The sequence below is a fragment of the Sycon ciliatum genome, chromosome 9, assembly GCF_964019385.1.
Source record: "Sycon ciliatum chromosome 9, ocSycCili1.1, whole genome shotgun sequence".
Lineage (NCBI taxonomy): Eukaryota > Metazoa > Porifera > Calcarea > Leucosolenida > Sycettidae > Sycon > Sycon ciliatum.
This window is the reverse complement of record NC_088651.1, coordinates 16,797,585-16,824,804: the sequence shown is the minus strand read 5'-3', so window position 1 is coordinate 16,824,804 and position 27,220 is coordinate 16,797,585. Positions and strand designations below refer to the sequence as shown.

At 46.9% G+C, this 27,220-nt stretch overlaps 1 protein-coding gene and 1 long non-coding RNA gene across 2 annotated transcripts in view; both read left to right on the top strand.

Moving 5' to 3' along the window:
• Positions 1 to 3,408: 3,408 nt before the first annotated feature.
• LOC135825363 (uncharacterized) lies at positions 3,409 to 8,430 on the top strand. Its single transcript, XR_010555067.1, has 3 exons — positions 3,409 to 3,632; positions 7,316 to 7,422; positions 8,245 to 8,430. It is a non-coding gene; the product is annotated as an uncharacterized LOC135825363 (long non-coding RNA).
• Positions 8,431 to 9,148: 718 nt separating this feature from the next.
• LOC135824297 (TLR4 interactor with leucine rich repeats-like) overlaps positions 9,149 to 27,220 on the top strand; it is a 46,856-nt gene continuing 28,784 nt past the window's right edge. The window contains exons 1-4 of the mRNA XM_065337030.1: positions 9,149 to 9,252; positions 10,342 to 10,416; positions 13,639 to 13,710; positions 16,282 to 16,374. Coding sequence (XP_065193102.1) covers positions 9,149 to 9,252; positions 10,342 to 10,416; positions 13,639 to 13,710; positions 16,282 to 16,374 — 344 coding nt within the window. The remainder of the gene's footprint in view (positions 9,253 to 10,341; positions 10,417 to 13,638; positions 13,711 to 16,281; positions 16,375 to 27,220) is intronic.

The window sequence follows — 27,220 nt, the reverse complement described above, 5'->3', positions numbered from 1 at the left end:
CCATTCATTTTCTGCTTTAATTCATAATTATTTGCTTTGTTTTCCTAGCTTACTATTGCCGTGGCTGGCTCAACGCCCTTGTCTCAGGGGATTCTGTCCCTGCATTAGCTATGCTTGTCACATGCTATGAGATTGTGTCTAATAATAATAATAATTCTCCTTTGATATTGACTTACATGTACTATCGGCCTCTTCTTACAAACTTTTCGCTGGAGGCTCCGACATCTGGATTTGCAAACAAGCATGCTTCTATTCCTCGAATGGTAGGGATCAGCAAGTTGGACCAAAAACCGCACAGTCTAGCCGTTTCACACGTTTCGCGGACATGGTACGGCAAACTCTAACTACTTTGTTTGCGAAATTTGATATACAGCGCTACGTGCCTGACCTTTAGCATTAATGCTACATAATTATTAATATACAATGTACATTTGCTTGACTCGTTCCTACATAAAGACCTTATGATTGTGGCAATGTGAACAGGTAAAGGTATACAAGCCATGCATGTAGCATGCCCAACCGAGGCAGTTACACAAATCCGGAGAAATGGTTAAGGCTATAAACAAATTTATATTTTATTAATGCAATGAATATAACTAAATGTGCACTCATATCACAACCATGGGGACGAATAATGTATTCCAGATCGTTTTCTTGTCACAATTATCAATGGAATTCGTGACTAAAGAGAATGATGAAACTACAAAAGGATTTATACACTTGGAGTAAAACAGCGAGGATACAAGCATAGTAAGAAAAATAGCACAAACCTAGGAACAATTTGCACAGGTAATAAACTATAGGTGAGAAGAGAAATGATAGGAAATTCAGCAAGTGCAGTGTGACAATGGACAATTGCATGTGCAAGTGTGTGTGAGTGCGAATTTACTGGAAGAGCGTAAGTGCGGTGACATTTTCTTTTTGTTTACAAAGATTTGGATCACGAATGCGAATGTAGACTGCTTCTAGAACTTTCAACTGCTTGAAAGTACTTGCAGAACGAACAACACTGAACCAAGAATCATCATAACTTTCACGACACACGGGGTTAGACAACAAATGCAATTTGTGCGCATTTAGTGCGCATTTAGTTATATTCATTGCATTATTAAGACTATTGTCTCCACGTCGCCTTTTTATTTTATTATTTAAGGATTTCCCACAGGCATAGCCTATCGGGGGGAAAGAGCTCGTTCCAAAAGAACTGCCTTTGCCAGGTACAGCTGAGGAGGCTCGAGAACTAGAATTGCACATGGACTCAGTACGAAGTGCGAAAATGGAAGTAGCAGGGGAGACAGGGTCAAGACGAGCAGAAAAAGGGCCTTGCAATACAACTCGGGACGACAACAGCTCACTGACGATTCCAGAACGGATTCGAAATGTCAGGAGTTGGAGCTTGCATTCCCCTCGTTCCAGCACTGGGCAGACTCCCAGCATGGTGTACAGGGGAAGAGTGTGGGCCAATGGGTGCTCATCGGCCACGCAACGGATGCAACCTTTATCTAGTTTGGCGACTGTGTTCCGCTGGTCAGCGGACAGTCCTGGGAGAAACGCATTCGACGCATATAGAATGTCCGGTGTGACAAGCCGGGCAGAGTAATACAGCATGGCCTACCACACTGTTAGACAGTGTCGAATCTAGCGGAGGATCCGCAGCTCCATAACTGTGAGTCGAACGATAGAGGTGACTTGCGGCGACCAGCGAAGATTTTCGTCCAGAGTGACTCCGAGGTAGTGAGCCGTACTGGTCTGGGCAAGAGGCGTGCCAGTCCAAGGAATGCCTTTTCATTTGCTGAAGTAAAATAAGATAAACAACAACAACGTAACCGTTGAAACTCTCTTCTTTGAGAGCTGGTCCAGCCTCCAAACAACGGCAGATGAAGCTGAGTGGCGAATCTCGTTGTACCTATTCTCTTCCTCCGGGCGTCGCTTCCGACCAACAGCGGGCTTTGCTTGCAACGCCGACTCGATTATGACACTTGGAGATCTACTACAGTTTCTAGGAATCTAGCTATAGTATAGCGCTAGCTACTATCAAAGAGTACATAACCCCCACCCGGCCGGGGGTTATGTACTCTTGATACTAGGGACCTTTCGCACCACGCGTGCGCGTACGGATACGAAACGAATGCTGATTCGTCACCTGGGTTCGAGGATTCGTCAGAGTACGAGTCCGTGCGGAGAACTCGTTTTCACGAAGCCTCTTCATTCGTGGCACGCTCCGAATCCGTCAGGTACACATTTATTTGGATAGGTACACATGTTTTGCAAGGTACACATTTTTCCCTTGATTCCATGATCCATGCACGTGTGCGTGTAAAAACCCGTATGCCAAGCTACCGGCGCCTGCGGCCGTATTCGTAGTTGCACATTTGCATGACGACTTGCGAAACCTGAAATCTGTTTTCAACGAAACGATTACGAGCCTAATCAAACTTTCGCTTCGCATTCGTTTCGTAGCAAATGCGAAAGGTCCAAGAGTACATCACCACTAAAGTACTCTTGCTTCCAGGGAGTCGTAAAATAAAGTATTTTACGACTCCCCGCTTGCTACTATGCATCATGTCAGTTACAGCCCCTCTCGTTGTCAGGAAATAATGTTTGCTTGTGCTACTTCTCATCCAGTTGACTTCTTATTATGACTTTGTACGTTATTATTTTGTTGAGCTCCGCTTTTCCCCTTCATTCTAACTCAAGTGCAGTTTAGCGTGTATTGGCTTGTGATTTCCTTTCTTCTGTTTGCTTGGCATTTTATCGCTCCACAGGTACCCTCGGTCTCAGGTGCTCTCACATTTGTGCAATTGTTGATTTTGGTCCTGAATTGTCCTCCCTGTTGCTTTGCTACCGTCCTCCTCCTTCCTCCACCTTTGGGCTTGTAGCCCGTGTGTACTTGCGAATTCAAATAAAAATTATACATACATACATACATCATTTGTCATGCTTTCGCACGGAATATTTCTTCGAATTCACTGAATTTTCCAGGCAGCATGACGGCAAACTCCCCGGGGGCCCGGGGATCGCCTGGATTGCTTTTATTTTGAAACGCACATGTAAAACCATACGAGACGAGTATTGTTAACATCTCGACATGTTGCTGTTCGAACGTTCCCAGTGTTACATTGTACCAAGAGTACATAACCCCCGGGGGTTATGTACTCTTGATTGTACTCGTACTGTACCAGCATTTGATACACAATAATACGGTATGCAGCTCATATGGCATAATTATGTGCGCAGACGTCCATACGCGTGGTGGCGAGGTCGAGTGTACCACAGAATTTGCTACACACACACATCCATATACGGTAACTGAATCCTTTTGCTTCTCGTTCCACGTGCTTTGCCTTTTTGTTTTCTTATTTTCTCTTTGACTTGTGTTCCCGCGGCCCCTTCAACATTAGTTTCAGCTGAGAAAAGAAGCTCGTTGTCCTTTCACCAGTTTCACGGAGGTTTTGTTCCGAGGGCAAGATATAGTTTAATGTAGTTGCCTCCTTTGCCAGTGGCAATCAACAGGATTTGGTACACGTGGTACATGTCGGGAGTGAGTGCTTCAAGCACGTTGTCCGTCCTGAATTCAGCTGCAACCATTGAGGAGCTGCGTAGGCTACGACTACTAGCAGCACAGGTTCTCGGTAAGTGCGAGTTGTCTGTGAAGACCACAGTGTGTTCAGCCTGCTCTCCCAAAATGGCTATCCTGCTGTAGAGTATTGCATGACGATGCACATGCAGTAGACAAACCACAGTAGCATATACTTGCTACCCAACAGATTATTATTATTATTATTATTATTATTAGTCAAGTGGTGTGTGTGTGAGAGATTTAGAGAATGTGTGTGCGGACGCGCGTGTGAGTGTATGTGTATGTGAGAAAAGGGAGAGAGTGTGGGTGTATGTTTGTGTAGTGGTGTGGGCATGTGTGGATTTGGCATTTGTCCCCAGCTCTATTCTATATCATTTATGCCGGAACTACTGCTGCATAGCCCCAAGTCCGAAGACTTGGCAACTTCACGCCTGCACCTGACTCTTGCGCTATGATACGCGTCGCTTATGACACCCCTCGGAATTTCCCACCTTGCTCCCCCTTACCGTATTTCCGCAAATAAAAGGCCGTCCTCGTATACAACGCCTTCCTCGTTTACAAGGCCGGGGCAGGGGGCGATTGAAAAAATATAAGACCGTCTCCGATTAGAAGACCGGGCCTACTAAATGAGTCTTTGTTCTTGTGTTAAAAATGGAAGACCGTGCTCAAACTGTGGAAAAAATAGAAGACCGTGCTCAAACTGTGTAGAAGTAAATGGAAGAACGGGGGTAAAACTGTGTGGCGAGAAATAGAAGACCGGGGTCAAACTGGGTTGAAAGAATAAAAGACCGTCCTCGAATACAAGACCGTCCTCGATTATAAGGCCGGGTTAGGGCGAGGTTGAAAAAATAGTAGACCGGCCTACTATTTGTGGAAATATGGTATGTTCTGGCTGCCCGTTTTGGATCCATCAGTTGCCTGATGATCGTAGAGATACGTGAAACTCGGAGTTGTGACAAAGCTTCCCAACTCTCTCTCTTGTATTATTATTATTATTATTTAAATTTTGAATAGGGCAATCCCCACAGGCCTAAGGCCTTTTTACAGGGTACCCTATGTGGTCACGTATAGATTTGCGGAATAGTGAAAGCAAGGAACAGATAAATGTAGCACGTTTCTGAAAACAGAATAAGCCAAAAACTTGTCTTATTGTCCCCAAGCTCCAACGGAGCCACTTACAAATTTTAGGAAACCTCACACCTGAACTCCAAACAGTCTCGTTTTAATTGCTGGGATTCAAATCAATAATTATTAAAGTTTTTGGAATGATGGGCCATGCCTGAAAATGTTGGTGTAATACTGATTGGAATCGCAGTAAGGGGCCATCCGGAATTATCGATAATTCTCACGAAACGAAAAAGTTTAGTTATGACCCTCCCCCACCCACCCACCCCCATGAACGAAAAATATATTGACTTGACAGCTAGAATGGGCTGATGTTTCAGCTACTGTATCATTATTTTTCATAACAAAACTCTCCTCAACCCACCCACCCATGAACGAAACTTTTTCTCTTCGTGAAAAAGATCGATAATTACGGATGGCCCCTAAAGACACTGTCATTGGAGTTGACGGGTGAGGTTTTATAAAAAATTGTAAATCTCTTGAAACCGATGTGCACCAGTTTCCAATAGATTTATGACTTGCATGTTTAAACTCTGACCCAAACACCTGCTCTCTACGTGATTTCTCTACGTGTCACATTATTATGTAGCTCCATCTTTAACAAACATAAACTATACACATGTTGGATACAAAGAGGAGGCATACTCCCAGACACAAAAAATATATTCTACAACTACTACTACTACTACTACTACTACTACTACTACTACTACTACTACTACTACTACTACTACTACTACTACTACTACTACTACTACTACTACTACTACTACCACTACCGTAAAATCCCGCCAGAGCGCCCCTACCTCCTCGACGCTTAAGGTGGGGAGGGGCGGATGGGCGAGTCCAATTTGCCGCATTCAGTGCTACATGAAAAAGTACTCACCCTACGAAAACTGTTGGTCCATCTTGTACACCGACGAAAGGTCAAGAGCCACGAGTCGTACAGACCCGTCAAAACTCAGGGTTTGTGCGATCCCTGGTCAAAAGGGTGGGCACTGTTGCGTACACTTCCAACGGGGTCGAGCACCCGTCTGCAGTACAGTACGGCATCACAGACTGCGACCGAGATACGATAAATCACGTCCCTGACAAGAAGTCAGGGAGAGACGGGGCGCTCTGGCGGGATTTTACGGTACTACTACACAACGGGCACGGGTAGGTGGCACGACATTTATTCTGGGAGGCGAAGAGACGGGGACAAAGACGAATGAAACGACTACATTATGGAAGAGAGAGAGAGGGAGCTCGAGTCAGGATGTCCCCTTGGAAAAACGCGATTCCGCGGCCGCGGCAAATTTCGTAGAAATTGCCATCATCCGCAGAAATCACGGAATCCACTCTTTTGCCCACAGAATCTGAATTTTTTAGGGTAAATTAGTAAAATTGCTACTCAGAAAGCAGTAGAAAATGAACTACTTTGCGATCTGTTTTCGCACATTGCCCTTGCCAGTGCAGGTGAGTGCAGGTCTCTCCAAGATTTTTCACTCTCATTCGGTTCAAAGGATAGTGTGAAAAGTGCTCCTTCATGTACCCTAACTACATTTGTGGCAAGTGAAATCCAACACTTGGCATAAGGGACTGCACCATGCAGTCTGCAGCCCCTGCAGCCCTGCATTCGTACAGTACATGTGTTACATACAACTTTATCTGTCTGATGACAAAACTCGTACTCATCACAGTCAAGGTTCAAAAGGTGCTGGCAAAAATGAATGGGGATTGGATACCAATACTCCTTATGTGTACCATATTTGTGAACTGTGTGTATCTACGCTGTGACCTTTCGATCTGTTTGGATGCATACGGCTCTATAGTACAAATTAGGCGAAGTGCATTACATCATCGGTGTCCATTTGTGGCGCTGTCCCCTATGGCAAGTGTCGGATTTCACTTGCCACAACTGTAGTTGTTATATCCTCTGCGAGGAGGGTGAAATACTTGTAGAAAGTGCCGCAGATTTGTGATTTTACCGCAGAAAATGCCGCAGAAAACCCCCTTTACCCCCGCGGAATTTGCCGCAGAATTTCGAATTCTTGGCCGCGTTTTTCCAAAGGGACAGGACTCAGGGCGAATGCAAGATAATCGGCTTGGGTAGCTATGGCAAATATGGGCGCGCAAGTAGCTACCCAGCCGGGCCAACGGAATGAAAGGTGACAAAAGGAGACAAAAGGTGAGTACGAGGGTGCATGCAGGCCAACTTGCAAAAGGTTATAGAACGTAAGGGAGGAGGCACCCAACACACATCGTGTCAAGTGCAAAGTCATTCAGTAGGTAGGGCGACTTTGAATATCTAATCTATAATATAATATAGTCTTTATTTCAGGATTACCCAAAGGCTAACGCCTATCTGGGGGATCTCCTATTTGTGTATGTACTAGTAGCATAATATCATTGAATGAATACCCAGAGCAGCCGACTTCTCCATATCAGTTGCGTATCAAATGTATGTATACAGGATCCATATATGGTCACGTGGTGCCAGGGCTCCAGCACTTGCAGCTAACAGTCCTTTTTTGGTGACACTTGTGTTCTCGCTTTCTCTAGGGCTGTGTACCTCCAATATAATTATTGTGCTTCCCTCCCTTTCTCCTCCTACAAACGAATTTGCAGATTCAACTGGCTAAAGTACAATCACACACTGCATAAATTCTGTTTTGAAGTCAATGTTTCGGCCGATGGAAGAGATTGCTCGATATTGATGCTCCACAAAAATGTCGGCAAGTGCATTGTTTTTTGTTGTTGTGCAGTAAGGTGTTTCATCTCCTCCTCCTCCTCTTCCTCCTCCTCTTCCTCTTCCTCTTCCTCTTCCTCCTCCTCCTCCTCCTCCTTCTCCTCCTCCTCCTTCTCTTCCTCCTCCTCTGTGTATAATTATTTCCTTGCTGCTACCTCTCCGCATGTGACCTTGTGCCGGGCTTGCCTTCACTCTGTCCCCATCATATTTCCAAATCTTGGCTCAAATCGGAGTGTTCATGCAAGTTTTGCCTCTCATTTCAGATAGGGGTAAGTAGTTTCCTTGTTCCTTGGTGAATTGTATACAGCAACGTGTATGTGTGTGTGTTTGTGTGTTTGTGTGTGTTTGCGTGTTTGTGTGTATGTGTGTATGTGTGTGTATGTGTGTGTGTGTGTGTTTGTGTGTTTGTGTGTATGTGTATGTGTGTGCGGGTATATGTGTGTTTATGTGTGTGTGTGTGTGTTTGTGTGTATGTGTGTATGTGCGTGTATGTGTATGTGTGTGTGTGTGCGTGTGTGTGTGCGTGTGTGTATGTGTGTGTGTTTGTGTGTTTGTGCATATGTGTGTATGTGTATGTGTGTGTATGTGTGTGTGTGTGCGTGTGTATGTGTGTATGTGTGTGTATGTGTGTATGTGTGTATGTGTGTATGTGTGTGTTCGCGTGCGTGCATGTGTGTGTGTGTATGTTTGTGTGTATGTGTGTGTGTGTGTGTATGCTTTTTCGTGTGTGTGTGTACATGTGTGTGTATGCATGTGCTTGCCCACACGTAAATCCGTGTGTTTGTTACCTGCATGCTGTGCCTGACAGTCTTGTGCACTAGTCTGCTGGCTGTCCGTTGCCCTAGCATGTCAGGCGGGCATCCATGTAGCAGCGATGACGACGACATCGACAAGAAGATCAGCTCCAGACGTTTGCACGCTGAACGGAACTGCCCAGCACTGCAGTGGACAAACACTGGACGATGTGCCACTTCACCTGGCTGTACGGACCACTCTGCTGTAAGCGTGTGTGATTGTTTTTTTGTTTAAAAATTTTTGCAAGATACTTGTAGCCACAAACCACCATGGTGCAAATGCCAGCAAGAGATTGCAAGGAGTCACACAGCGAAAGCAGAGGAAGCAGTGAAGACGGGGCAAAAGTGACTAAACCAGCCAAGGATCTCAGTATCAACACTGTTGTTCATTTTGTATTTTGTGTTTATATATGTGGATTTCCCATAGGCCTTAGCCTAAATCGAGGAAGGTCTCCTGCTTGCCCTTGTCCTTGCATTTCCTCTAACAACTGTTTTTAAACAATTTTTTAAAAATAATGTTCAGCTCTTCGCATACGGTAGAAATGGCTAATGCGGCTTATGTCATTTGTGCCTGGTTCCCCTGCATGTGAGACTACTCGAAGCTGAGGACCAGTTATTGTAGCCTCGACATAGCGACTAGCGTTGACGCCAACTCAGAAATGGCTGTGACTATCTGCCAAAAATGAACTAGCCCACGAACTTGAGGAGGGATAGAGGTGTTGTCATCACCACCGTAGGACGGTCATTTTCAACACGCTACTGCCGCTGGAGCGACTTTGACTGCAGGGACGATTGTTGATCGCCTAAGTATTAGTTGTGGTTGTCAAACGTGTGCGGCCTTCGATGTGAATATGAAGAGTTTGTGTCTACCGAGCGTTTGTTGTGCACACCTGAGGTGTTGCCAATGCTGCTGTAAACATGGCATTCCACTGGCTCAGGGAGAACAACATCAACTCAGTCGTTCTGAGTGTAGAACCATTCCTGATAGCTGTGCTGGCCAGCACTAGAATCGGCAGGACGCTGTACTAAACTGGGTGCACAGGGATTACAGTCTGTGCGTGTGTAGGGACGTCCGACTGCTCATTGTGTTTGTCTTGACATCAGGCCATGCATCCATCTGTCACCTGAGGTGATTCTGCATGCTCTGTGTCCATACTCCATAAAATTCATGCTCCATGTCTCGTGATTCAATCCTTTTTATCCGCTTTCATAATTATAACCTTCTGCATTATTTTAATCATTTTATACATACATTTTCATTTACTCTTCATCATTTTGTCATAACTAGGTCTCCGGATCTGGTGAGAAGGCAGAAATGCCTGTTCACTTGGTGAAGTTAAATAAAATACACAAACAAACAAACATTTGAAGCGTGCAGTATCATCAGAAATCGTTAACACATGGTTGCGTAAAGCCAGTCATGGTGCGAGAAAGCCGGACGTGAACTGATCTCGCCTTCTCATTCCTGCACCAACACCAGATGCGTGTGATGCGTGTGCGTGTACAATGTGGCTCTCAGGTGTGCAGGGAGTCTTCTTATCATTGTTCGCACCAATGTTACTCCCTTGCCACCTTTTTTTGATGTGCATTCCCCTGGAGATGACATTCCCACCTTAGCTGTGAAAATAGCTGCAGAGCGACACGGTCACTGTTTGCAGCTTTAGCAAAGGTATTGTTTAAAGTATGTTCGTCATTCTCACCAGCTTCATTCTGACATTGCTCACTTTGAAAGCAAGTGCTGGACTTCTTTTCTTTTTTCATCATCGGGGGTTTCTGAGGCCAGGTAGCATGGGCGCCTGATTGTAGACCGGCTATGTCCACAATCAGTTCTCAAGCAATGCTCATCTTCAAAGAGCAGTTTCATAGTGCATTTCTCGTAGCAAGCGAGGGCCTTTCTCAGCCTTCTGCAGTTTGCTCAGGATGTTGAATGCGTGAAAAAGGCAAGGTGTTAACAAGGTGCACTTCGATTTCCATGGAGACCTGATGGCAACTGAAATAGCAGCAGAGAGACAGCAACAGAAATAGGGGTACAAGTTCTGTTTTCCTTGCTTTCATCAATGTGTTTTCTTGGCTGACCATCTGAGTCAATATGTGTCACTGTGTGTTTACAGGGACCTGTCCGACAACTTCATTGAAAACATTGTGCCGCAACACTTTCAAGACATCGGCGGCAGCGTGAAAACCATGTAAGTAAATGCAGACTTTATTTGCTGGTGCATTCTCTGCTCGCACTCCCCGATGATCCCTCAATGCACTTCACAATGGTCTTCCATGCTCGAGTCTGCTCTCTCGATTCCTCCAGTCACATAGGATTATAGGCTGCTGTATTTTCACAAATTTTCCGTGTACTTTTATTTTCGGTACTTTCGGCGCGTCTGTTTCATACCTAAAATTTCAATGCACCGAACAAACACAAACACACATAATCCAATAGGGAATTGCTCCTCTGTAACTAAAAATAATATCTGTTCACCTATCCTGGCCTTTTGCACTCGTACCGAAAATATTGAGCATCTAAAATTTCTGAAATGAGAGACTCGCTAGTGAAACCTGTCTAAGACGACTGCTCGAGAGACCTTCAAAACGTGGTCTCTGTTACCAGGTGGTCTCCTTATGGTCATTTCACTGGAAAACGCACCCCTTAGTCCTGGATTAAGTGGTCTTTTAAGACAGGTGGTCGCCTTATCCGAGTGGTAGCCTTGACAGGATTTAGTGTACTGTACAGCACTGCGAGACTACTCCGTCTTGCGAGAATTACTCCGTCTTGCGAGAATTACTCCGTCTTGCGAGAATTACTCCGTCTTGCGAGAATTACTTCGTCTTGCGAGAATTACTCCGTCTTGCGAGAATTACTCCGTCTTGCCAGAATTACTCCGTCTTGCGAGAATTACTCCGTCTTGCGAGAATTACACCGTCTTGCGAGAATTACTCCGTCTTGCGAAAATTACTCCGTCTTGCGAGAATTATTCCGTCTTGCGAGAATTACTCCGTCTTGAGAGAATTACTCCGTCTTGAGAGAATTACTCCGTCTTGCGAGAATTACTCCGTCTTGCGAGAATTACTCCGTCTTGCGAGAATTACCCCGTCTTGCGAGAATTACCCCGTCTTGCGAGAATTACCCCGTCTTGCGAGAATTACCCCGTCTTGCGAGAATTGCCCCGTCTTGTGAGAGCGCCCCGTCTCGCGAGAGCAGCCCGTCTCGCGAGAGCACCCCGTCTCGCGAGAGCACCCCGTCTCGCGAGGGCACCCCGTCTCGCGAGAGTGCCCCGTCTCGCGAGACTACCCCGTGTCGCGAGAGTGCCCCGCCTTGATTTTGCAGCCAGGATACAGTCAGACCTCGCTTATCCAGTCCTCATATATCCGGATTCCTCGCCATCCGGAAGAAAATCACTGGTCACCGATGTGCAGCATATGTTATGCATACAACATAACCGGACATCGCGATCCGCATACTGGTGCATGATTTTGTGTACAAACTGGTTAAAATGTGTACAAAAAGCTTCGTCGTGTCCGGTTGCGCAATTGCATGTGGCTTGCAGAAGCTAGTATCTGGAAGTTGTACAAGCAAATGAGGTCCTTGACCTGCTGGGTGCATGCGGACAGCACTCAGTTGCATGCACTTGTCATTTTTCTCGTTTGTTTTACATACTGAGCACGCTAGTTGTACTGCATAGGACCTGTCTACATGTACCGTAAAGTACCGCCAGAGCGCCCCGTCTCGCGAGAGCGCCCCACCTTGATTTTACAGCCAGAGAAAGGAAAATCGTATGGCAGAGTGCAACGAAGTGTGTACGATGTGAGAATCGTAGTGTACTAAGGTCACACTTGGCAGGTTTTTGTGTGGAGCTTGTGTCCTCTTGAAGGTACGGATTGACTGCAAAACGTGCAATATGTGTACAAGGTTCATGTCGTATGACCACAGCAGACCACCTCCACAATACGACCACAAAAGGATGAGATGGTGGGGCGCTCTGGCGGTACTTTACGGTACATGTATGTACGATGTCACTGCTTTTGACATGCCACATGCATATACAGTATGTGTGTTCAGTTATCCGGTTACCTTGCCTATCCAGATATTTTTTTGTGGAAAACAGATGTGTGCGGCTAAGCGAGGCCAGACTGTAACAAATTTCCTAACAGATTGCATCTGCATGTAGGCTTGTATGGTGTGAGAACCGTCGTGTACTAAGATCAATCTCAGCCTATTATTGTGTGGAGCTCCAGGGTGAACTGAGCACGGATTGACTGCACACTGCATGCCACACTGTGAAAGCCATTGTTCTAATGAGGCGCATATATAACGACTTCCCAAAAGCGACTGGTTTACACGTACCAAAGGTAACGATTCTCACACATTCTCAACGCTCAATAGGACAGAATATGTATCGATTTCTGTATAACGATTTCTATTTTAACGACAGATTTCTCCTCGTTAACTCGTTAGAATTAGCACTTCGTTGTACTGTAAAACGCCCAATATTCACGTCACTAAATTTTCGCGATTTCTTAGAACCAGCATGTTTACGATGGCAAAAGTTCGCGAAGCACCGGGGCCACCTACATATACGCACTGCTGAAGCTTGATTTCACGCTGGTTAATATTCGCGTTACGCTCTTCTAGCGGAAATAGCGAACATTAGTCCGTCGCGAATATTAGGCACTTTCCAGTCTACTGGAAAAGCCATAATATAACGAAGTGCTAACTCTAACGAGTTAACGAGGAGAAATCTGTCGTTAAAATAGAATTCTTTATACAGAAATCGATACATGTACCGTCCTATTGAGCGTTGAGAATGAGTGAGAATCGTTACCTTTGGTACACGTAAACTAGTCAATTTTGGGAAATCGTTATATATGCGCCTCGTTAGAATAATGGCTTTGACAGTCTACATGGCTTTTACAGTACGTGCACAAGGAATGTGACATACGGCCTACATGACCCATCCCGACCAGCCCCCCCCCCCCCCCCCCCCACCCCTCCCTCCCCTCCGAAATGAGCACAGCTTGCTGCTGGGCAACGCAAACTGCACACATGTAATAGTACCAAGAGTACATAACCCCCCCAGAGTGTGCAACGCCTGATCCAGCTCTGCATAGGGTCTTGGTCGAGCGGAATCGGATCTTTGCGTCATAATACCGTACACATCTGAGGGGAACCCGGGGAGTCGCGGGTACTCTTGGATCAAAAACAATGGTGCCCTGCCTCGAGACCGGCCTTGCGCTGGTGTGAAGTGTACGCATGACATCAGAAGATCCGATTCCGCTCGACCAAGACCCTACACAGAGCTGGATCGGCGTTGCACACTCTGGGAGGGTTATGTACTCTTGATAGTACTTGTTTCTACACGGTGTCAGTCAGTCGACTTGCAATGTTGGCTTCCTCGCGTGCTCTTCTATCTGCACAGTAACCTGAGTATGAATTTGCTGGCCACCCTGCCCAGCAACGCTTTCCAATTCACAACCGTTCTACAGACACTGTAAGTGCAGCAGCGCCCCTGTGTTGAATTGAATTGTTGAATTCTTTATTCTCACACTGGCACCATCGCCAATAAGAGATAAATTTATGAGAAGGTGAGATTGTGGGTTAAACAGTTGGAAAGTGATTTACATCACATTGAACTTTAGGGGCCGTCCGGGGTTACCAATAGTTTTTGCGAAACGAAAAGCTTTAGTATTTTTCGGCACCCACCCACCCACCTACCTTTTCTGCAGGTAAAACGAATTCCAATAAAATATTGATGTCAATTTTCGACACCCAGAAGTAACTGGGCATTCTCCATCTGCATTCAATAATTATTTTCAAAACGAAACTCCTTCAAACCCACCCACCCCCAAACAAAAACTTTTCGTTTTGAAAATACTATTGGTAACCTTGGACGGCCCCTTACAAGTATGGGTGTATATGACATTCTATATTAGGGCTGAGTAGATTGTACTGATTATTCGCAAATCGACCGTTAAGAGAGTGCAATCGATAGTGGAGAGGTTCGGCTACAATTAACGCGCACGCGTACGTGACGACAGTGTTGGCCACACGTTGCAAAGCTACGCGGGCGCAGAGTTTGATTCGGCTTCGCGTTGTGGCAAGCCAATGCCGCATCTCCAGGACAACCAAAATGGCGACATCGACAGCTCGGTTTTTGGTATCATGGATATCGATCATTGGTTCAAAATAATTGATTTTACTCAAGCGCAGACTGTGGTTTTTGTTCCAGTTTTTTTCAGCTTGTTGCTTGCTGTCTTCAATCATGGATTTCCAACACACCCGACCAAACATTGCTGTTGAATTTAAATGGCCGGTCCCTGGCTGCCACCTGTGTCAGCAAGGCCACATCATCAGCCAGTCTGAAACGGAGTTGGAGTTTCTTCCCCTGGGCCACTGGAGATGCAAGGATGTCCAGGGCCAGTGGAGAATCCGGAGCTAGACTAGGTTCCGCCATCCTTCACATGCCACAGAAAAAACAGAAGTGAAACCTTCGACAGCTGCACGTGCCTTGTCTTTTCGCATGTTTGTACTTTGCGGAGTTTTCTCCAGTGATGTAATGGTGTTCTCCAGTGATGTAATGGTGTTCTCCAGTGATGTAATGGTGTTCTCCAGTGATGTAATGGTGTTCTCCAGTGATGTAATGGTGTTCTCCAGTGATGTAATGGTGTTCTCCAGTGATGTAATGGTGTTCTCCAGTGATGTAATGGTGTTCTCCAGTGATGTAATGGTGTTCTCCAGTGATGTAATGGTGTTCTCCAGTGATGTAATGGTGTTCTCCAGTGATGTAATGGTGTTCTCCAGTGATGTAATGGTGTTTTCCAGTGATGTAATGGTGTTCTCCAGTGATGTAATGGTGTTCTCCAGTGATGTAATGGTGTTCCTTATTCCCACAGTCGAGTGCTGAGCAGACCGAAGGTTCTTGAAAAAATCTTCGCGGAGCGCGATCCATGTAGATCGCCAGATTCAAGTCAAGTCGTGAGCTCCAGACCGCATACTTTTTATCCTCGAACCCAGTTGATAGGTCTACACGTCGAGTTTGGTCAAAAAAACGTGTAGCCGAACCTCTCTAACGTTAGTGCCCAAAACGAGTGTCAACAATTTTTATGCATGCATATCAATGACTATATTCTAGCCCTTGCACTCCATCCGATGGTGGATACGAGTGCAACCATGTACTTTCAAGCGCAATAAAATTGATTTGTGGCTTTAAAAGATCTTGGGAGAGAAGACTTTGTCTTTTCGGTTCATTTGTGGGAGAGGTCGGAGATGAGAGCACGTGCCAGATGGTGAGGACAAGATTCTTTGCTCTTGAAGCAACATGGAATTCTCTAGTTCATGTCAATAAAACCTGCCAGATGTCTACAGATGTCAACAGTGCAGTGCGTCAAATTTCCAAAGTTTCAAAAGTATCTTGTATTTTCGTCTGGTGTGAGAGGCAGACGAGTATGTATTTATTTCAGTTAGCTGTTGCTTCCCGTCTGTATCTAGGAACTTGTCCTTGTACTCGAAAATACTCTGTGTGTGTGCGCGCGCGCATGTGTGCGTGTGTGTGTGTGTGCGTGTGTGAGTGTGCGTGTGTGTGTGTGTGTGCGTGTGTGTGTGTGTGTGTGTGTCTGTGTGTGTGTGTCCCATATGGTGCAGTGGTATGTGCAGTCGATTTCCAATCGGAAGGTTGCGGGTTCAATTCCCGACGATTATGGTCGCACACGTCTTTCTTCTCTTTCTCATTCTTCTAGCTCTTCTTTCATTCTCCTGGGTGGTTACCAACAGCCAGTGTATGCCGGAGTATGTGGTGTGGCGTGTGTGTGTAAAGAAAATGAAAAATGAAAATAGGGATTCACTGGACAGAAAAAGCCACTTCAATCAGCTGCGTGGTGGATACCAGGCTAAAAATTAGTGGCGGTCAATTCATCAGCCTTGCAAGCTGTTGAATGGTGTAATCCCAGCACAAGTCGCTATGTCTAACATAGCTGTTCGCTACCATCGCTTCCGCGATGGGCATGTCTAAGGTCTAAGGTGTGTGTGTATGTTTGTATGCACGCTTGCTGGCTCGCTTGTCCAGAGATCTGAACGGAAACGTCTTAACCATCATCAACGCCTCGGCTTTTCAAGTTCCTTCTTCCACTTCCACAGCAAACCTTCCCATTAAAAGCTTGTAAGCTCTGTCAATTGTTCAATTGTTCAAGTGCCATTTTGTGGTTCACACCCCGCATGGATTTCTGCATATACCGTAATGTCGCGTGCATTAGCCGGGGCTTATATGCCTATAAGCCGGTGATGGAGTCAGGCTTGTACACAAGACAGGCTTATACACGAGACAGGCTTATATGACAAGCACCACTCAATGACCAGGCTTGTATGCGCAAACTGCTGACTTTTGGACGTCAAAACCAACATTTTCCAACGGGATTTTTTTTCTTTTTTTTTCGCAAGTGTACGGTACCATGCAAACATGAACATGTAAAAGGCGCGCTCACCAGTCTTGCGTAGTAGCCCGGCTTACGCATGCGACACGTGGCGCGTCTCGTGTACTGGCCCGGCTTATGCATGCGACAGGCTTGTACGCGAAAAGCTGTTGCAGATTTCATGCTTCTACACGAGACAGGCTTATGCACAAATCCGGCTTATGCACGCGACATTACGGTAGCCGACTCCACTTATAACGAACTCGCAAATAGCAAATTTCGTGATATAGCGAACCGTTGTCCACGTCCCAGTTTGAACCTACAGTGTAAGTTCATGTCTGTTGTAACAAACTTCGACTATAAAGAACTAATTCTCCAGCACAACAGTGTTCGTTACATCAGGAGTCGACTGTAGTTGGCTGCCCCACCGCCGTTACTGTTCATTCATTGGAAACTGGCGCCCTAACCTTTTGATGTCTCCCGCACATACAATGTACAGTTGCGCTCACTGAAATCCGACCCAAAGTGCAAAGCAGGCGCCCTCAACTAGCACGGCCCTTGACGCCCTGGAAGTGGCACGAATGCGGCTGGGTGTACACATGTACACATACAATGATGTAATCGGAACTGGTCCAGGGCGCCAGTTTTGCACTTTGGGTCGGATTTCAGTGAGCGCAACTGTAGATTGTAGATCTCATGAAAACAACAGCACGACCAGTAATGTGTGACCCGTGCAATTACTCCTTGCCACATTTGAGCAGCCAGAAAAGTCCAAGAACAGGGACATAAAAAACTTAACCAGGTTTTAGAAAATTAGGACAGGTATTATTATTATTATTATTGTGGAAGAGAAAAAGACATATGGATACGAGTTAAGAGTAACTCTCCATCACTGTAACATGATACTATATACAGTCAGAAAGTGCAATAACTAGGCACAAAACTGACAGAGTACTGAAACATTCGACGTCCTGACACCTAGCTACTCTGTCAGTTTTGTGCCTAGTTATTGCACTTTCTGACTGTATATAGTATCATGTTACAGTGATGGAGAGTTACTCTTAACTCGTATCCATATGTCTTTTTCTCTTCCACATTTATTTATGGCTGAACATCCGAGTTTCAAATTATTATTATTATTATTATTATTATTATTATTTGTAAGAAAAGGGTTTGCTCCCCACACCGGAGCTCGTGCTATTCCGCCGACTTTACTTGACACTTGACTGACTCACGACTGCCATCCAGAGCACACGAGAAGTCCATCGAACCTTCGACTCGGCAAACCTGCAAGAAAGCACCACTCCCTGCTCAATACACAGTGTTTCGGGGAATTCACCCCTCATCAGTTGAGCTTGAGTAGGCTGAGGAAGATTGTGCCTGAAGAGCACCACTTATATAGTGCTCTCCAGGCACGACCATCACCAGGGATACAAACTTACAGAGACGCTCCGTTTTCAGCGCGACAAACACCTCGTGAGCACCAGATAGCAGCGTGAGTCAGTGTCGCTCCTGAACGGTGAGACAGACGTCGAGGACCCTCGGTCATTCGCAGCGCTGTCACCTCCAAACCAACTAGTCGCAAGCCCGCGCTGGGCACAACAGTACGAAGTAGTGGTTGCGACCTCGGCGATGATTTGTAAGAAAAGGGTTTGCTCCCCACACCGGAGCTCGCGCTATTCCGCCGACTTTACTTGACACTTGACTGACTCACGACTGCTATCCAGAGCACACGAGAAGTCCATCGAACCTTCGACTCGGCAAACCTGCAAGAAAGCACCACTCCCTGCTCAATACACAGTGTTTCGGGGAATTCACCCCTCATCAGTTGAGCTTGAGTAGGCTGAGGAAGATTGTGCCTGAAGAGCACCACTTATATAGTGCTCTCCAGGCACGACCATCACCAGGGATACAAACTTACAGAGACGCTCCGTTTTCAGCGCGACAAACACCTCGTGAGCACCAGATAGCAGCGTGAGTCAGTGTCGCTCCTGAACGGTGAGACAGACGTCGAGGACCCTCGGTCATTCGCAACGCTGTCACCTCCAAACCAACTAGTCGCAAGCCCGCGCTGGGCACAACAGTACGAAGTAGTGGTTGCGACCTCGGCGATGATTTGTAAGAAAAGGGTTTGCTCCCCACACCGGAGCTCGCGCTATTCCGCCGACTTTACTTGACACTTGACTGACTCACGACTGCCATCCAGAGCACACGAGAAGTCCATCGAACCTTCGACTCGGCAAACCTGCAAGAAAGCACCACTCCCTGCTCAATACACAGTGTTTCGGGGAATTCACCCCTCATCAGTTGAGCTTGAGTAGGCTGAGGAAGATTGTGCCTGAAGAGCACCACTTATATAGTGCTCTCCAGGCACGACCATCACCAGGGATACAAACTTACAGAGACGCTCCGTTTTCAGCCAATGAGGTGAACACACGCGTGCAACTGCAGAATAGGCAAAAAAAACATGTACTGTAAATATACAAATTTTCGGCAGCTATTTAATTTCGGCTGTATTCGGCACCGACCCAAAACGCCTAAATTAAAACGCCGATGAAATTTTTCACAGCATCTGTCGCACTATACCATGCCCTCTACCCCACGCCGAAAATAAATCGCCGCCGAAATGTCAAAAATCGTGAAGTGCCGAAATTTTGCAGGGCCGAAATTTTGTATATTTACAGTACACATGTGTTCGTGTCGGACAGGTATGCCATGGCGAAATGTATGGAGAAGCAGATCCCAAACCCAGAATTTTGAATTTGAATTTTTGATCCTCAATTCGGCCCAAATCGAACTATCAAAAGCCAGCGGGATTGCTTCCGATGACTGGACTATAGGTACTGTTTTTTTGCCAATGTGCTGGTACACCTGAGGTGGTGCTGGTGAGCAAGCGCAAGCAAAACTTCCTAGACTGATTTTTGTTTCTCAACACCATTGTATAGCTGGTTAAACCACATGTAGTGTGTGTGTGTGTGTTCAAGTGTGTGTTCAATTGTGTGTGTGTGTGAGTGTGTGTTCAAGTGTGTGTGTGTTCAAGTGTGTGTGTGTGTGTGTGTGTGTGTGTGTGTGTGTGTGTGCGTGTGTGTTCAAGTGTGTGTGTGTGTGTGTGTGTGTATGTGCGTGCGTGTGTGTGTGTGTGTGTGTGTGTGTGTGTGTGTGTGTGTGTGTGTGTGTGTGTGTGTGTGTGTGTGTGTGTGTGTGTGTGTGTGTGTGTGTGTGTGTGTGTGTGTGTGTGTGTGTGTGTGTGTGTGTGTGTGTGTGTGCGTCAGGCGAAATAGCACGTCATAGTACATTTTAAGATCAGCCGGAAGAAGATGATGACGTCCACTAATTTAGTATGTTGTTGTTGACTTTTATTTTACTTCACCAATTGCACAGGCATGATTGCCTTCTTACCGGCCTATAGGTCCGGTTCTCACAGAAAGATGAAGAAAATTATATGAGGAAATGTATAGAGATAAAGACATGCAAGCGGTATGATTATTATTATAGAAATGTTTGTTATGACATTGTGTGTATGCTGACACTCAATTTGTGTGAATTTTTTATAATGTGATAACAAATAAAATGTAGTGGAAGCATTTCATGAGAATATAATGTGTGAACATTGGCAGACTTTGTTGGATGGGGACACTTTTTAGCAGTCCAGGGAACATGAAGTACGGCGAGGGGTGTTGGACTGTTGGCATAGAGTTTACAAGTTAAGTACGTCAATATCAGATAGGGCTCTCTTGAATTGATCGGCAGCAGTTATCGATCTTACATCAGCCGAGAGGGCGTTCCATGCGATACTGCCGTGAAACATCATACTCGAGCGACCAGCAGGCCCGCGAAGGAAAGGGACTTGGAACAAGTTGGAAACTTGGCCCCTAGTGATGCGCTGATCGTTTAGCACGGTGTTTGGAGCAGTCGTTGTAAAGAGTTGCTGTAGGAGTGGGCTACAGTATCCATTGATACAGCGGTGTACAAAGATTAGAACTTTCTGAGTGTATGTGTGTGCCAGGCCGACTATACTAAGAAGTGCCAGAAGCGGTGCGGTGGGGGTGAGAAAGCGCTGTTGCAAGGTTGCACGAATGCCGGCTTTGAAACTCTTCTCCAGACGTCCAAGCAACTGGGCAGAAAGCCCAGGAACAAAGCTATTCGAACCATAGCATAGCTGAGAGAGGACCATGCTGAGGAACCAAGTGCGTCTGGCGCGCAAACTGAGTCCTTGGCCATGCCTCCATAGCTGGCCAATGGTCCTAGCAGTCTTGCGGCTCAGGTGTGCAATGTGGGGCTTCCAGGACAGCTCCTCATCGAGTATTACCCCGAGATACTTAGCCGAAGGTGTGATAGCAAGTTTGTCAGCATGGCAGAACACCTCAGGCTGTGTGTCATCTGCGCCACGGGGCTTTATGAAGAGAAGCTGAGTTTTGCTGCATTCAGCAGCAAACCAATATCTTCTAGCCACGTGGCGAGGCTTGTGATTGCGTGGCTGAGGGTTCGGCATACTTCAGTGGGGTCGGTGTCTGAGCAGTCGAGAGTAATGTCATCCGCAAATTCTTGGTGGTTTACCGCCGGTGGCAGGATCGTGCTCAATGTGCTAGTGTACAAGACAAATAGCAGGGGACCAAGAACGCTGCCCTGTGGGACACCACGAGAACAAGAAACGGCAGGAGAGAGATGTCCTTGAACTCTGATCTGCTGGAAGCGGCCTGAGAGGTAATCAGCAAACCAAGTGAGTGGAGTACCAGATATGCCAAGAGAGAAGAGTTCAGTCAGAAGACGCTCGTGCTGAACGCGATCAAACGCTTTCGACATATCTACGAACACAACTCCGGTGTACTCTCGTCGAGATTTGGCTAGAGACCATCTGTTGACTGCGAGGGCAAGTGCATCCTCTGTGGAGTGTTGTTTACGATAGGCAAATTGGCTGGTGGGTAGAAGCTGGGCTGATTCGAGATAGGTGGTGAGCTGTTTCTTTACAAATGCCTCCAGAATACGGGAGATGATGGGTAGCAGGGAAACTGGGCGGTAGTTTGTAGGTGAGGTTGGGTCGCCACCCTTAAACAGAGGGGTGACATGTGAGGATTTGAAGGTGGAAGGAAGTTGGCCTGTTCTGAGCGAATAGTTGATAATTTTGGTGAGATTGGGTGCCAATATTGAGGAGAACCTGTGTAGAAGTAGGCCAGGCACACCATCACTGCCAGTCGCCTTACTTGGGTCCACAGAACTCAAGCAGGACTCGACGGCAGAAACTGCGACTGGCTGGAAAGCAGAGAAACCACATTGTTGGGTTGGTCCCAAGGGAGCTTGGAGAGTGGCGGGACACGCTGGGTCATGTACAACACTACCAAATGTTTCACTGAGATCCTGTAGGGATGCCTGTGGGACCTGGGCTTTCTTTTGACGACCAGTTACAACATTCAACACTCTCCACAGTTTGCGCTGGTCACTCGTTCGGCATTGTTCAGTGAAGAACTGGTTGCGCAGCTTCCTGTCGAGTCGACGGGCCATGGCCCGAGCTTCTCTATGCTGATCACGCAATTGTACATTCGCTTGATCTCTCATGAGGAGCCGGTGTAAATGATTACGTTTACGAACTGCACCCACAAGCTCATCAGTCAGCCAGGGGCACGGGCGGCGTGCGCGTTTACGCTGGGGTACCAATGGTGCATACTGGTCTAGTGTGGACATGATAGAAGAAGTGAAAGAATGAACCATATCATGGATATTGCTGTGGGCATCAAAGTCTTGCTGCTGTTTCCTCTGGAGGTCGATACTGAAACTGTCCCAGTTTACTCGATGGAGACGTCTGGTGGTTTTCACTGACGATGACACGTGCTGGTGTGTGTGAATGTTCAGCCGGGCCAGCACAGCAAAGTGATCACTTATGTCTAAGTGTATTGCTTCACAGGTACCATCCAATGGGGAGGTGGAAAGGAACAAATCTAGCATCGTGGATGATGTGGCCGTGACCCGTGTTGGAGATGTAACATAATTGCCGAGATTGTAGTGGGAAAGAAGGTTGTACAAAGGGGATGCAGATGGAGAAGTTGGATTGCTAAAATCGACATTGAAGTCGCCAAGTAGCACAGTGGATTGCTGACATCCCTGAACAGCTTGCTCAATGTTCTGATCCAGTGCGGTCCAGTAGGCAGCAGAACTATTTGGCGGCCGATAACAACAGCCGAGGAGTGTTCCATGTCGACCCGGGGCTAGAATCTCCAGCCACAGCGTCTCTAGCTCGCACTCTAAATCGGCCCGTTGTCGAACAGCCAGTGACTCATGACAGTACACAGCAACTCCGCCACCTCGCTGATCAGGTCTGTCTCTTCTGTATAGCTTGAAGTGCGGGATGGACAACTCCTGATCGGACACATCCGGGGTCAACCATGTCTCGGCTATTGCGAGAACGTGAATGCCTCGTGTTGAGATGAACGTTTGAACTTCTGCTACCTTCCGCCGAACACTACACACATTCAGAAATCCCACACTGAGTGACTGGGTCGAGGAGGTAGGTGTGTAACCTTGGCCTGAGGTTACAATTACACTCACAGGAGCATAAACTCCCCAGCCCCCAGCCAGGCACCAGTTCCAACCATGACAAGACGTTGAGATCAAAACTGCAACTCTCAAGTCAAAACATTCTCTCAAAGCAAAAGGAAAAACCAGCATCATAACAGAGCGAGCCAACGAAAAGGATACGCATGCGTGTGTGCCTGTGAGTGTGTACGAATGACGTATGCATACATGTCATGAAGTAGAGTCACATTCATAGCTACAATCAAGAGTGGAAATATTACTACGCCAAACGGAACATGTGCAACATGTTACACCTCCCCCCCTCGTTACAGAGGGAACGATAGTGACCGAAAGTTACAAAGCGTAGAGCATATCCGTGATAGCTTTCTACATGAGAAAATTAAATACTGGAAAGTGAAATTTAATAGTGTGGCGCAAGTATGGTACAAGTGTAGTTAATCGGTGTGAGGTATAATGGAAAGTTTAGAAACTACTAATGCTATGTAAGTGGACTGTGAAACAGCAAGTGAAATGCTCGACATTATTCATACTAACCTAACAACAGGTAGGACTGTGTGAAATATGTGTATTTCTGAACTAAGAATGTACAATTTCTCAATAATCACACTGTACAGTCATAGACACTCACTGAGCAAACCTTGCTGGCGGCTGAATGTTTGCACGGTTCCGCAGATCATAGTGGTGCACAACAGGCACAGGTGCATGATTCAGTGCTGCGGCTGGTGGCGGCACCGGCGCAGCAGCAATTACTGGTGCAGGTGGCGCCTGCACTGGAGCCGGGATTGGTACTGGTTGCACATTATACTCAACATCAGGCGTGTAGTCGGCAATAGAAGTCGGAGGCGAGTTCGGTACGAGCTCATTGGCACTTGCAGGCAGATCAGAGCCAGTCCAAGCCTTCAGACGGTCAACGTGAACAGTCTGGGTTGTGCCGGATTTGTCAGCTATCCGAAGTACTACATCGTCAACACGTTCTAGCACAGTGTACGGGCCTTTCCAAGGTCGATGGAACTTGGAAGTCGTACCTGGTTTGACGGCAGGAGAATGCAACCGAACCATGTCACCAACGTTGAGTTTCGGTTGTTTAGCGTGCTTGTCATAGTGGGCCTTCTGCCGTCGCTGGGCTGTTGCTCCAGCATCACGGGCATGCGAGAACGCTCGTTGTAGATTGCGTCGTAAGTTGATAACATACGTGTTCACATGGGAGCGCTCAGAATCTGGTGACTGAAACATCACATCAACAGGCAGGTGGATTTCATGACCTAACATGAGCATCGCTGGCGTCTCCTTGGTCGAGGAGTGCACACTAGACCGGTAGGCTAGTAGACAACGTTGCAGATGACGGTCCCAATTGGTGTGGTGGTCGTCGACGTGAGCAGCCAGCATTTGCTCAAGTGTGCGATTCATCCTCTCGACTAAGCCGTCACTCTGGGGCCGGTATGCTGTTGTACGTGACTTTCTGATATCCAACAACTGACAGATCTGCTGGAATAACCTCGACTCAAATTGCGCACCACGGTCAGAGTGCAGCTGGTATGGAATACCATAACGACAGAAGAAGCCGTCAACAAGGACATGTGCTATTGTTTCAGCAGTAATATTCGGTACAGGAAACGCTTCTGGCCACTTAGTGAAATAGTCACAAATGACGACTAAATACTTGTTACCGCTAGGCGTAGTAGGCAGTGGGCCCATAATATCAATAGCAACTTTCTCTAGCGGGAATGATGGGCGGTCTTGGACAAGCGGAGCTTTGGCCTTTGGTAGCCGTGCTTTGCGGCTCTCACAAATATCACATGCTTGGCAAAAATCACTAACTGCAGACGACATGAAGGGCCAATAACACCGCTTGCGAAGCTTGTCTTGTGTTCGCTCAATACCTAAGTGGCTTCCAGAGACATCAGCATGCACAGACTGAAGCATGCGGGATTGCAGAGACTGTGGTACAACAAATTGTAGGTACGGTGTGTCGCTATTCTCGGGGTGGTAAACCCGGTACAACACTCCATCAACCAGTCTAAGACGCTTCCACTGGCTCCATAATCGTATCAATGCAATAGACGCACCGTGCATGGCAGAATCACTACGCAGGGGCCTGTCAAGTAATGTCTCCTGCCAGCCGATCATTGTACTCACATCTGCATCTTCTAATTGAGCTCTGCGCAACTCTTCAACAGTGAAAGACTCACACCAATTGGGTGGCGACACTTCAGCATTGACTGTTACAGGATTACTATCAGGACTAGCGCTAGACAGGTGATTGACAACAATAGTCTGCTCACCTACTCTCTGCTCGGGCGTTGGCGTCGGTGAGGTTGCGGTAGCCGGGCTGTGGCAGCGGAGTCTTGACAAGGCGTCTGCATTGACATGCTGCTTCCCGGGTCGATGTGTGACGACGTAGTCGAAGACGGCCAAGCGCTCAATCCACCGGGCTAGAAGACCGTCCACTTCCCGGAACGAATGTAGCCAGATGAGTGCTTTGTGATCAGTTCGCAATGTGAACTGATTTCCAAGTAGGTAATGGCGGAAATGTGCAGTAAATGTGACAACAGCAAGCAGCTCCTTGCGTGTACTGCCCATGTTACGTTGGGATCTCGTTAATGCTTTGCTGGCATAGGCAATCACTACTTCCTCACCGTGACTATTGACTTGCGAGAGAACAGCTCCCATGGCGAGATCTGACGCATCAGTGTCCAGGATGAAGCGTTTGGCAGGATCAGGATATGTCAGAACAGGTGACTTGACTAGTCGGGACTTCAGTTCAGCAAACGCCTGTTCACACTCATCTGTCCAGTTGAAAGTGGCATTCTTCTGGGACAAACGGTTCAGGGGCTCTACAATTTCTGAGAAATGTGGCACAAAGCGGCGATAGTACGATGCAAAGCCAACAAAGCTACGCACCTCTTTCAGTGATGTTGGGGATGACCAGTCTTGGACCGCCGTGAACTTGCTTGCGTCCGGTGCCACACCTTGCTCTGAGAATAAGAATCCCAGGTACGTGACTGAGGACTGAAGCAGTGAGCACTTCTTGGGCTTGATCTTGAGTCCAGCTTGACGAAGACGACTGAATATTGTTTGCAGACGACTCATGTGTTCCTCAATCGTTGATGAGAACACGATAATGTCGTCCAAGTAGACCAGACAGATATTGGGTACTAGGTCACCAAGGACCCGGTTCATGAGGCGTTGAAAAGTTGCCGGTGCGTTACACAGGCCGAACGGCATACGGTTCCACTCGAATAATCCGAACGGTGTCACAAACGCCGACTTAGCTTTGGCAGCTTCATCTATCTCCACCTGCCAATAGCCAGCTGCGAGATCTAAGGTAGAGAAGTAGCGTGCACCAGCCATAGTGTCGATAGCATCATCCACACGAGGAAGGGGAAAGGCATCCTTCTCGGTGATACTGTTCAACTGCCGGTAGTCGATGCATAGGCGGATAGATGAGTCAGGCTTGCGTACGACAACTATCGGAGCTGCCCAAGGGCTTCTGGATGGAGATATAATCTCATGATCAAGCAGTTGATCAACGTGCTGCTTTACCTCGGCTCGTTGACTGAGAGGAATTCGGCGGGGTGGCTGTCTCTTAGGTTGATCAGATGTAGTCTGGATGTTGTGTGTTACTACATCAGTCTTCCCAAGGTCGAATTGTCCCTGCGAGATGACATCGGCATTGTCGTTGAGCACAGTAGCTATAGCAGACTGCGCTTGCGGATCGAGGTGACGTAAGTCAAATAGATCGTCTGGCTCGGAAGGTGAGCAGCTCTCTTCCTGTACTGCGTTACAGCTATGCTCGTCAACAGAGGCAGCATGCGCAGGCGAATCATTGAGATCATCGTCAATGTAAATATCAGAATCAAATTCAGCAATTTGATAATTCTTCGGGACAGTTGTGGAATGAGGAAGAAAATTCTGTAGGCGAATCCAAACACGGCCAGCAGAGTCAGGAGTAGCCACCACACGTGACATAGCAGTGCTAAACTTGGAAATAAACTTCTCTGAGGGTGAAACAAAACCAGCAGAGCTAGGTAAATGATTATCATCGGTACGCAGCTGAGCTTGAACAAT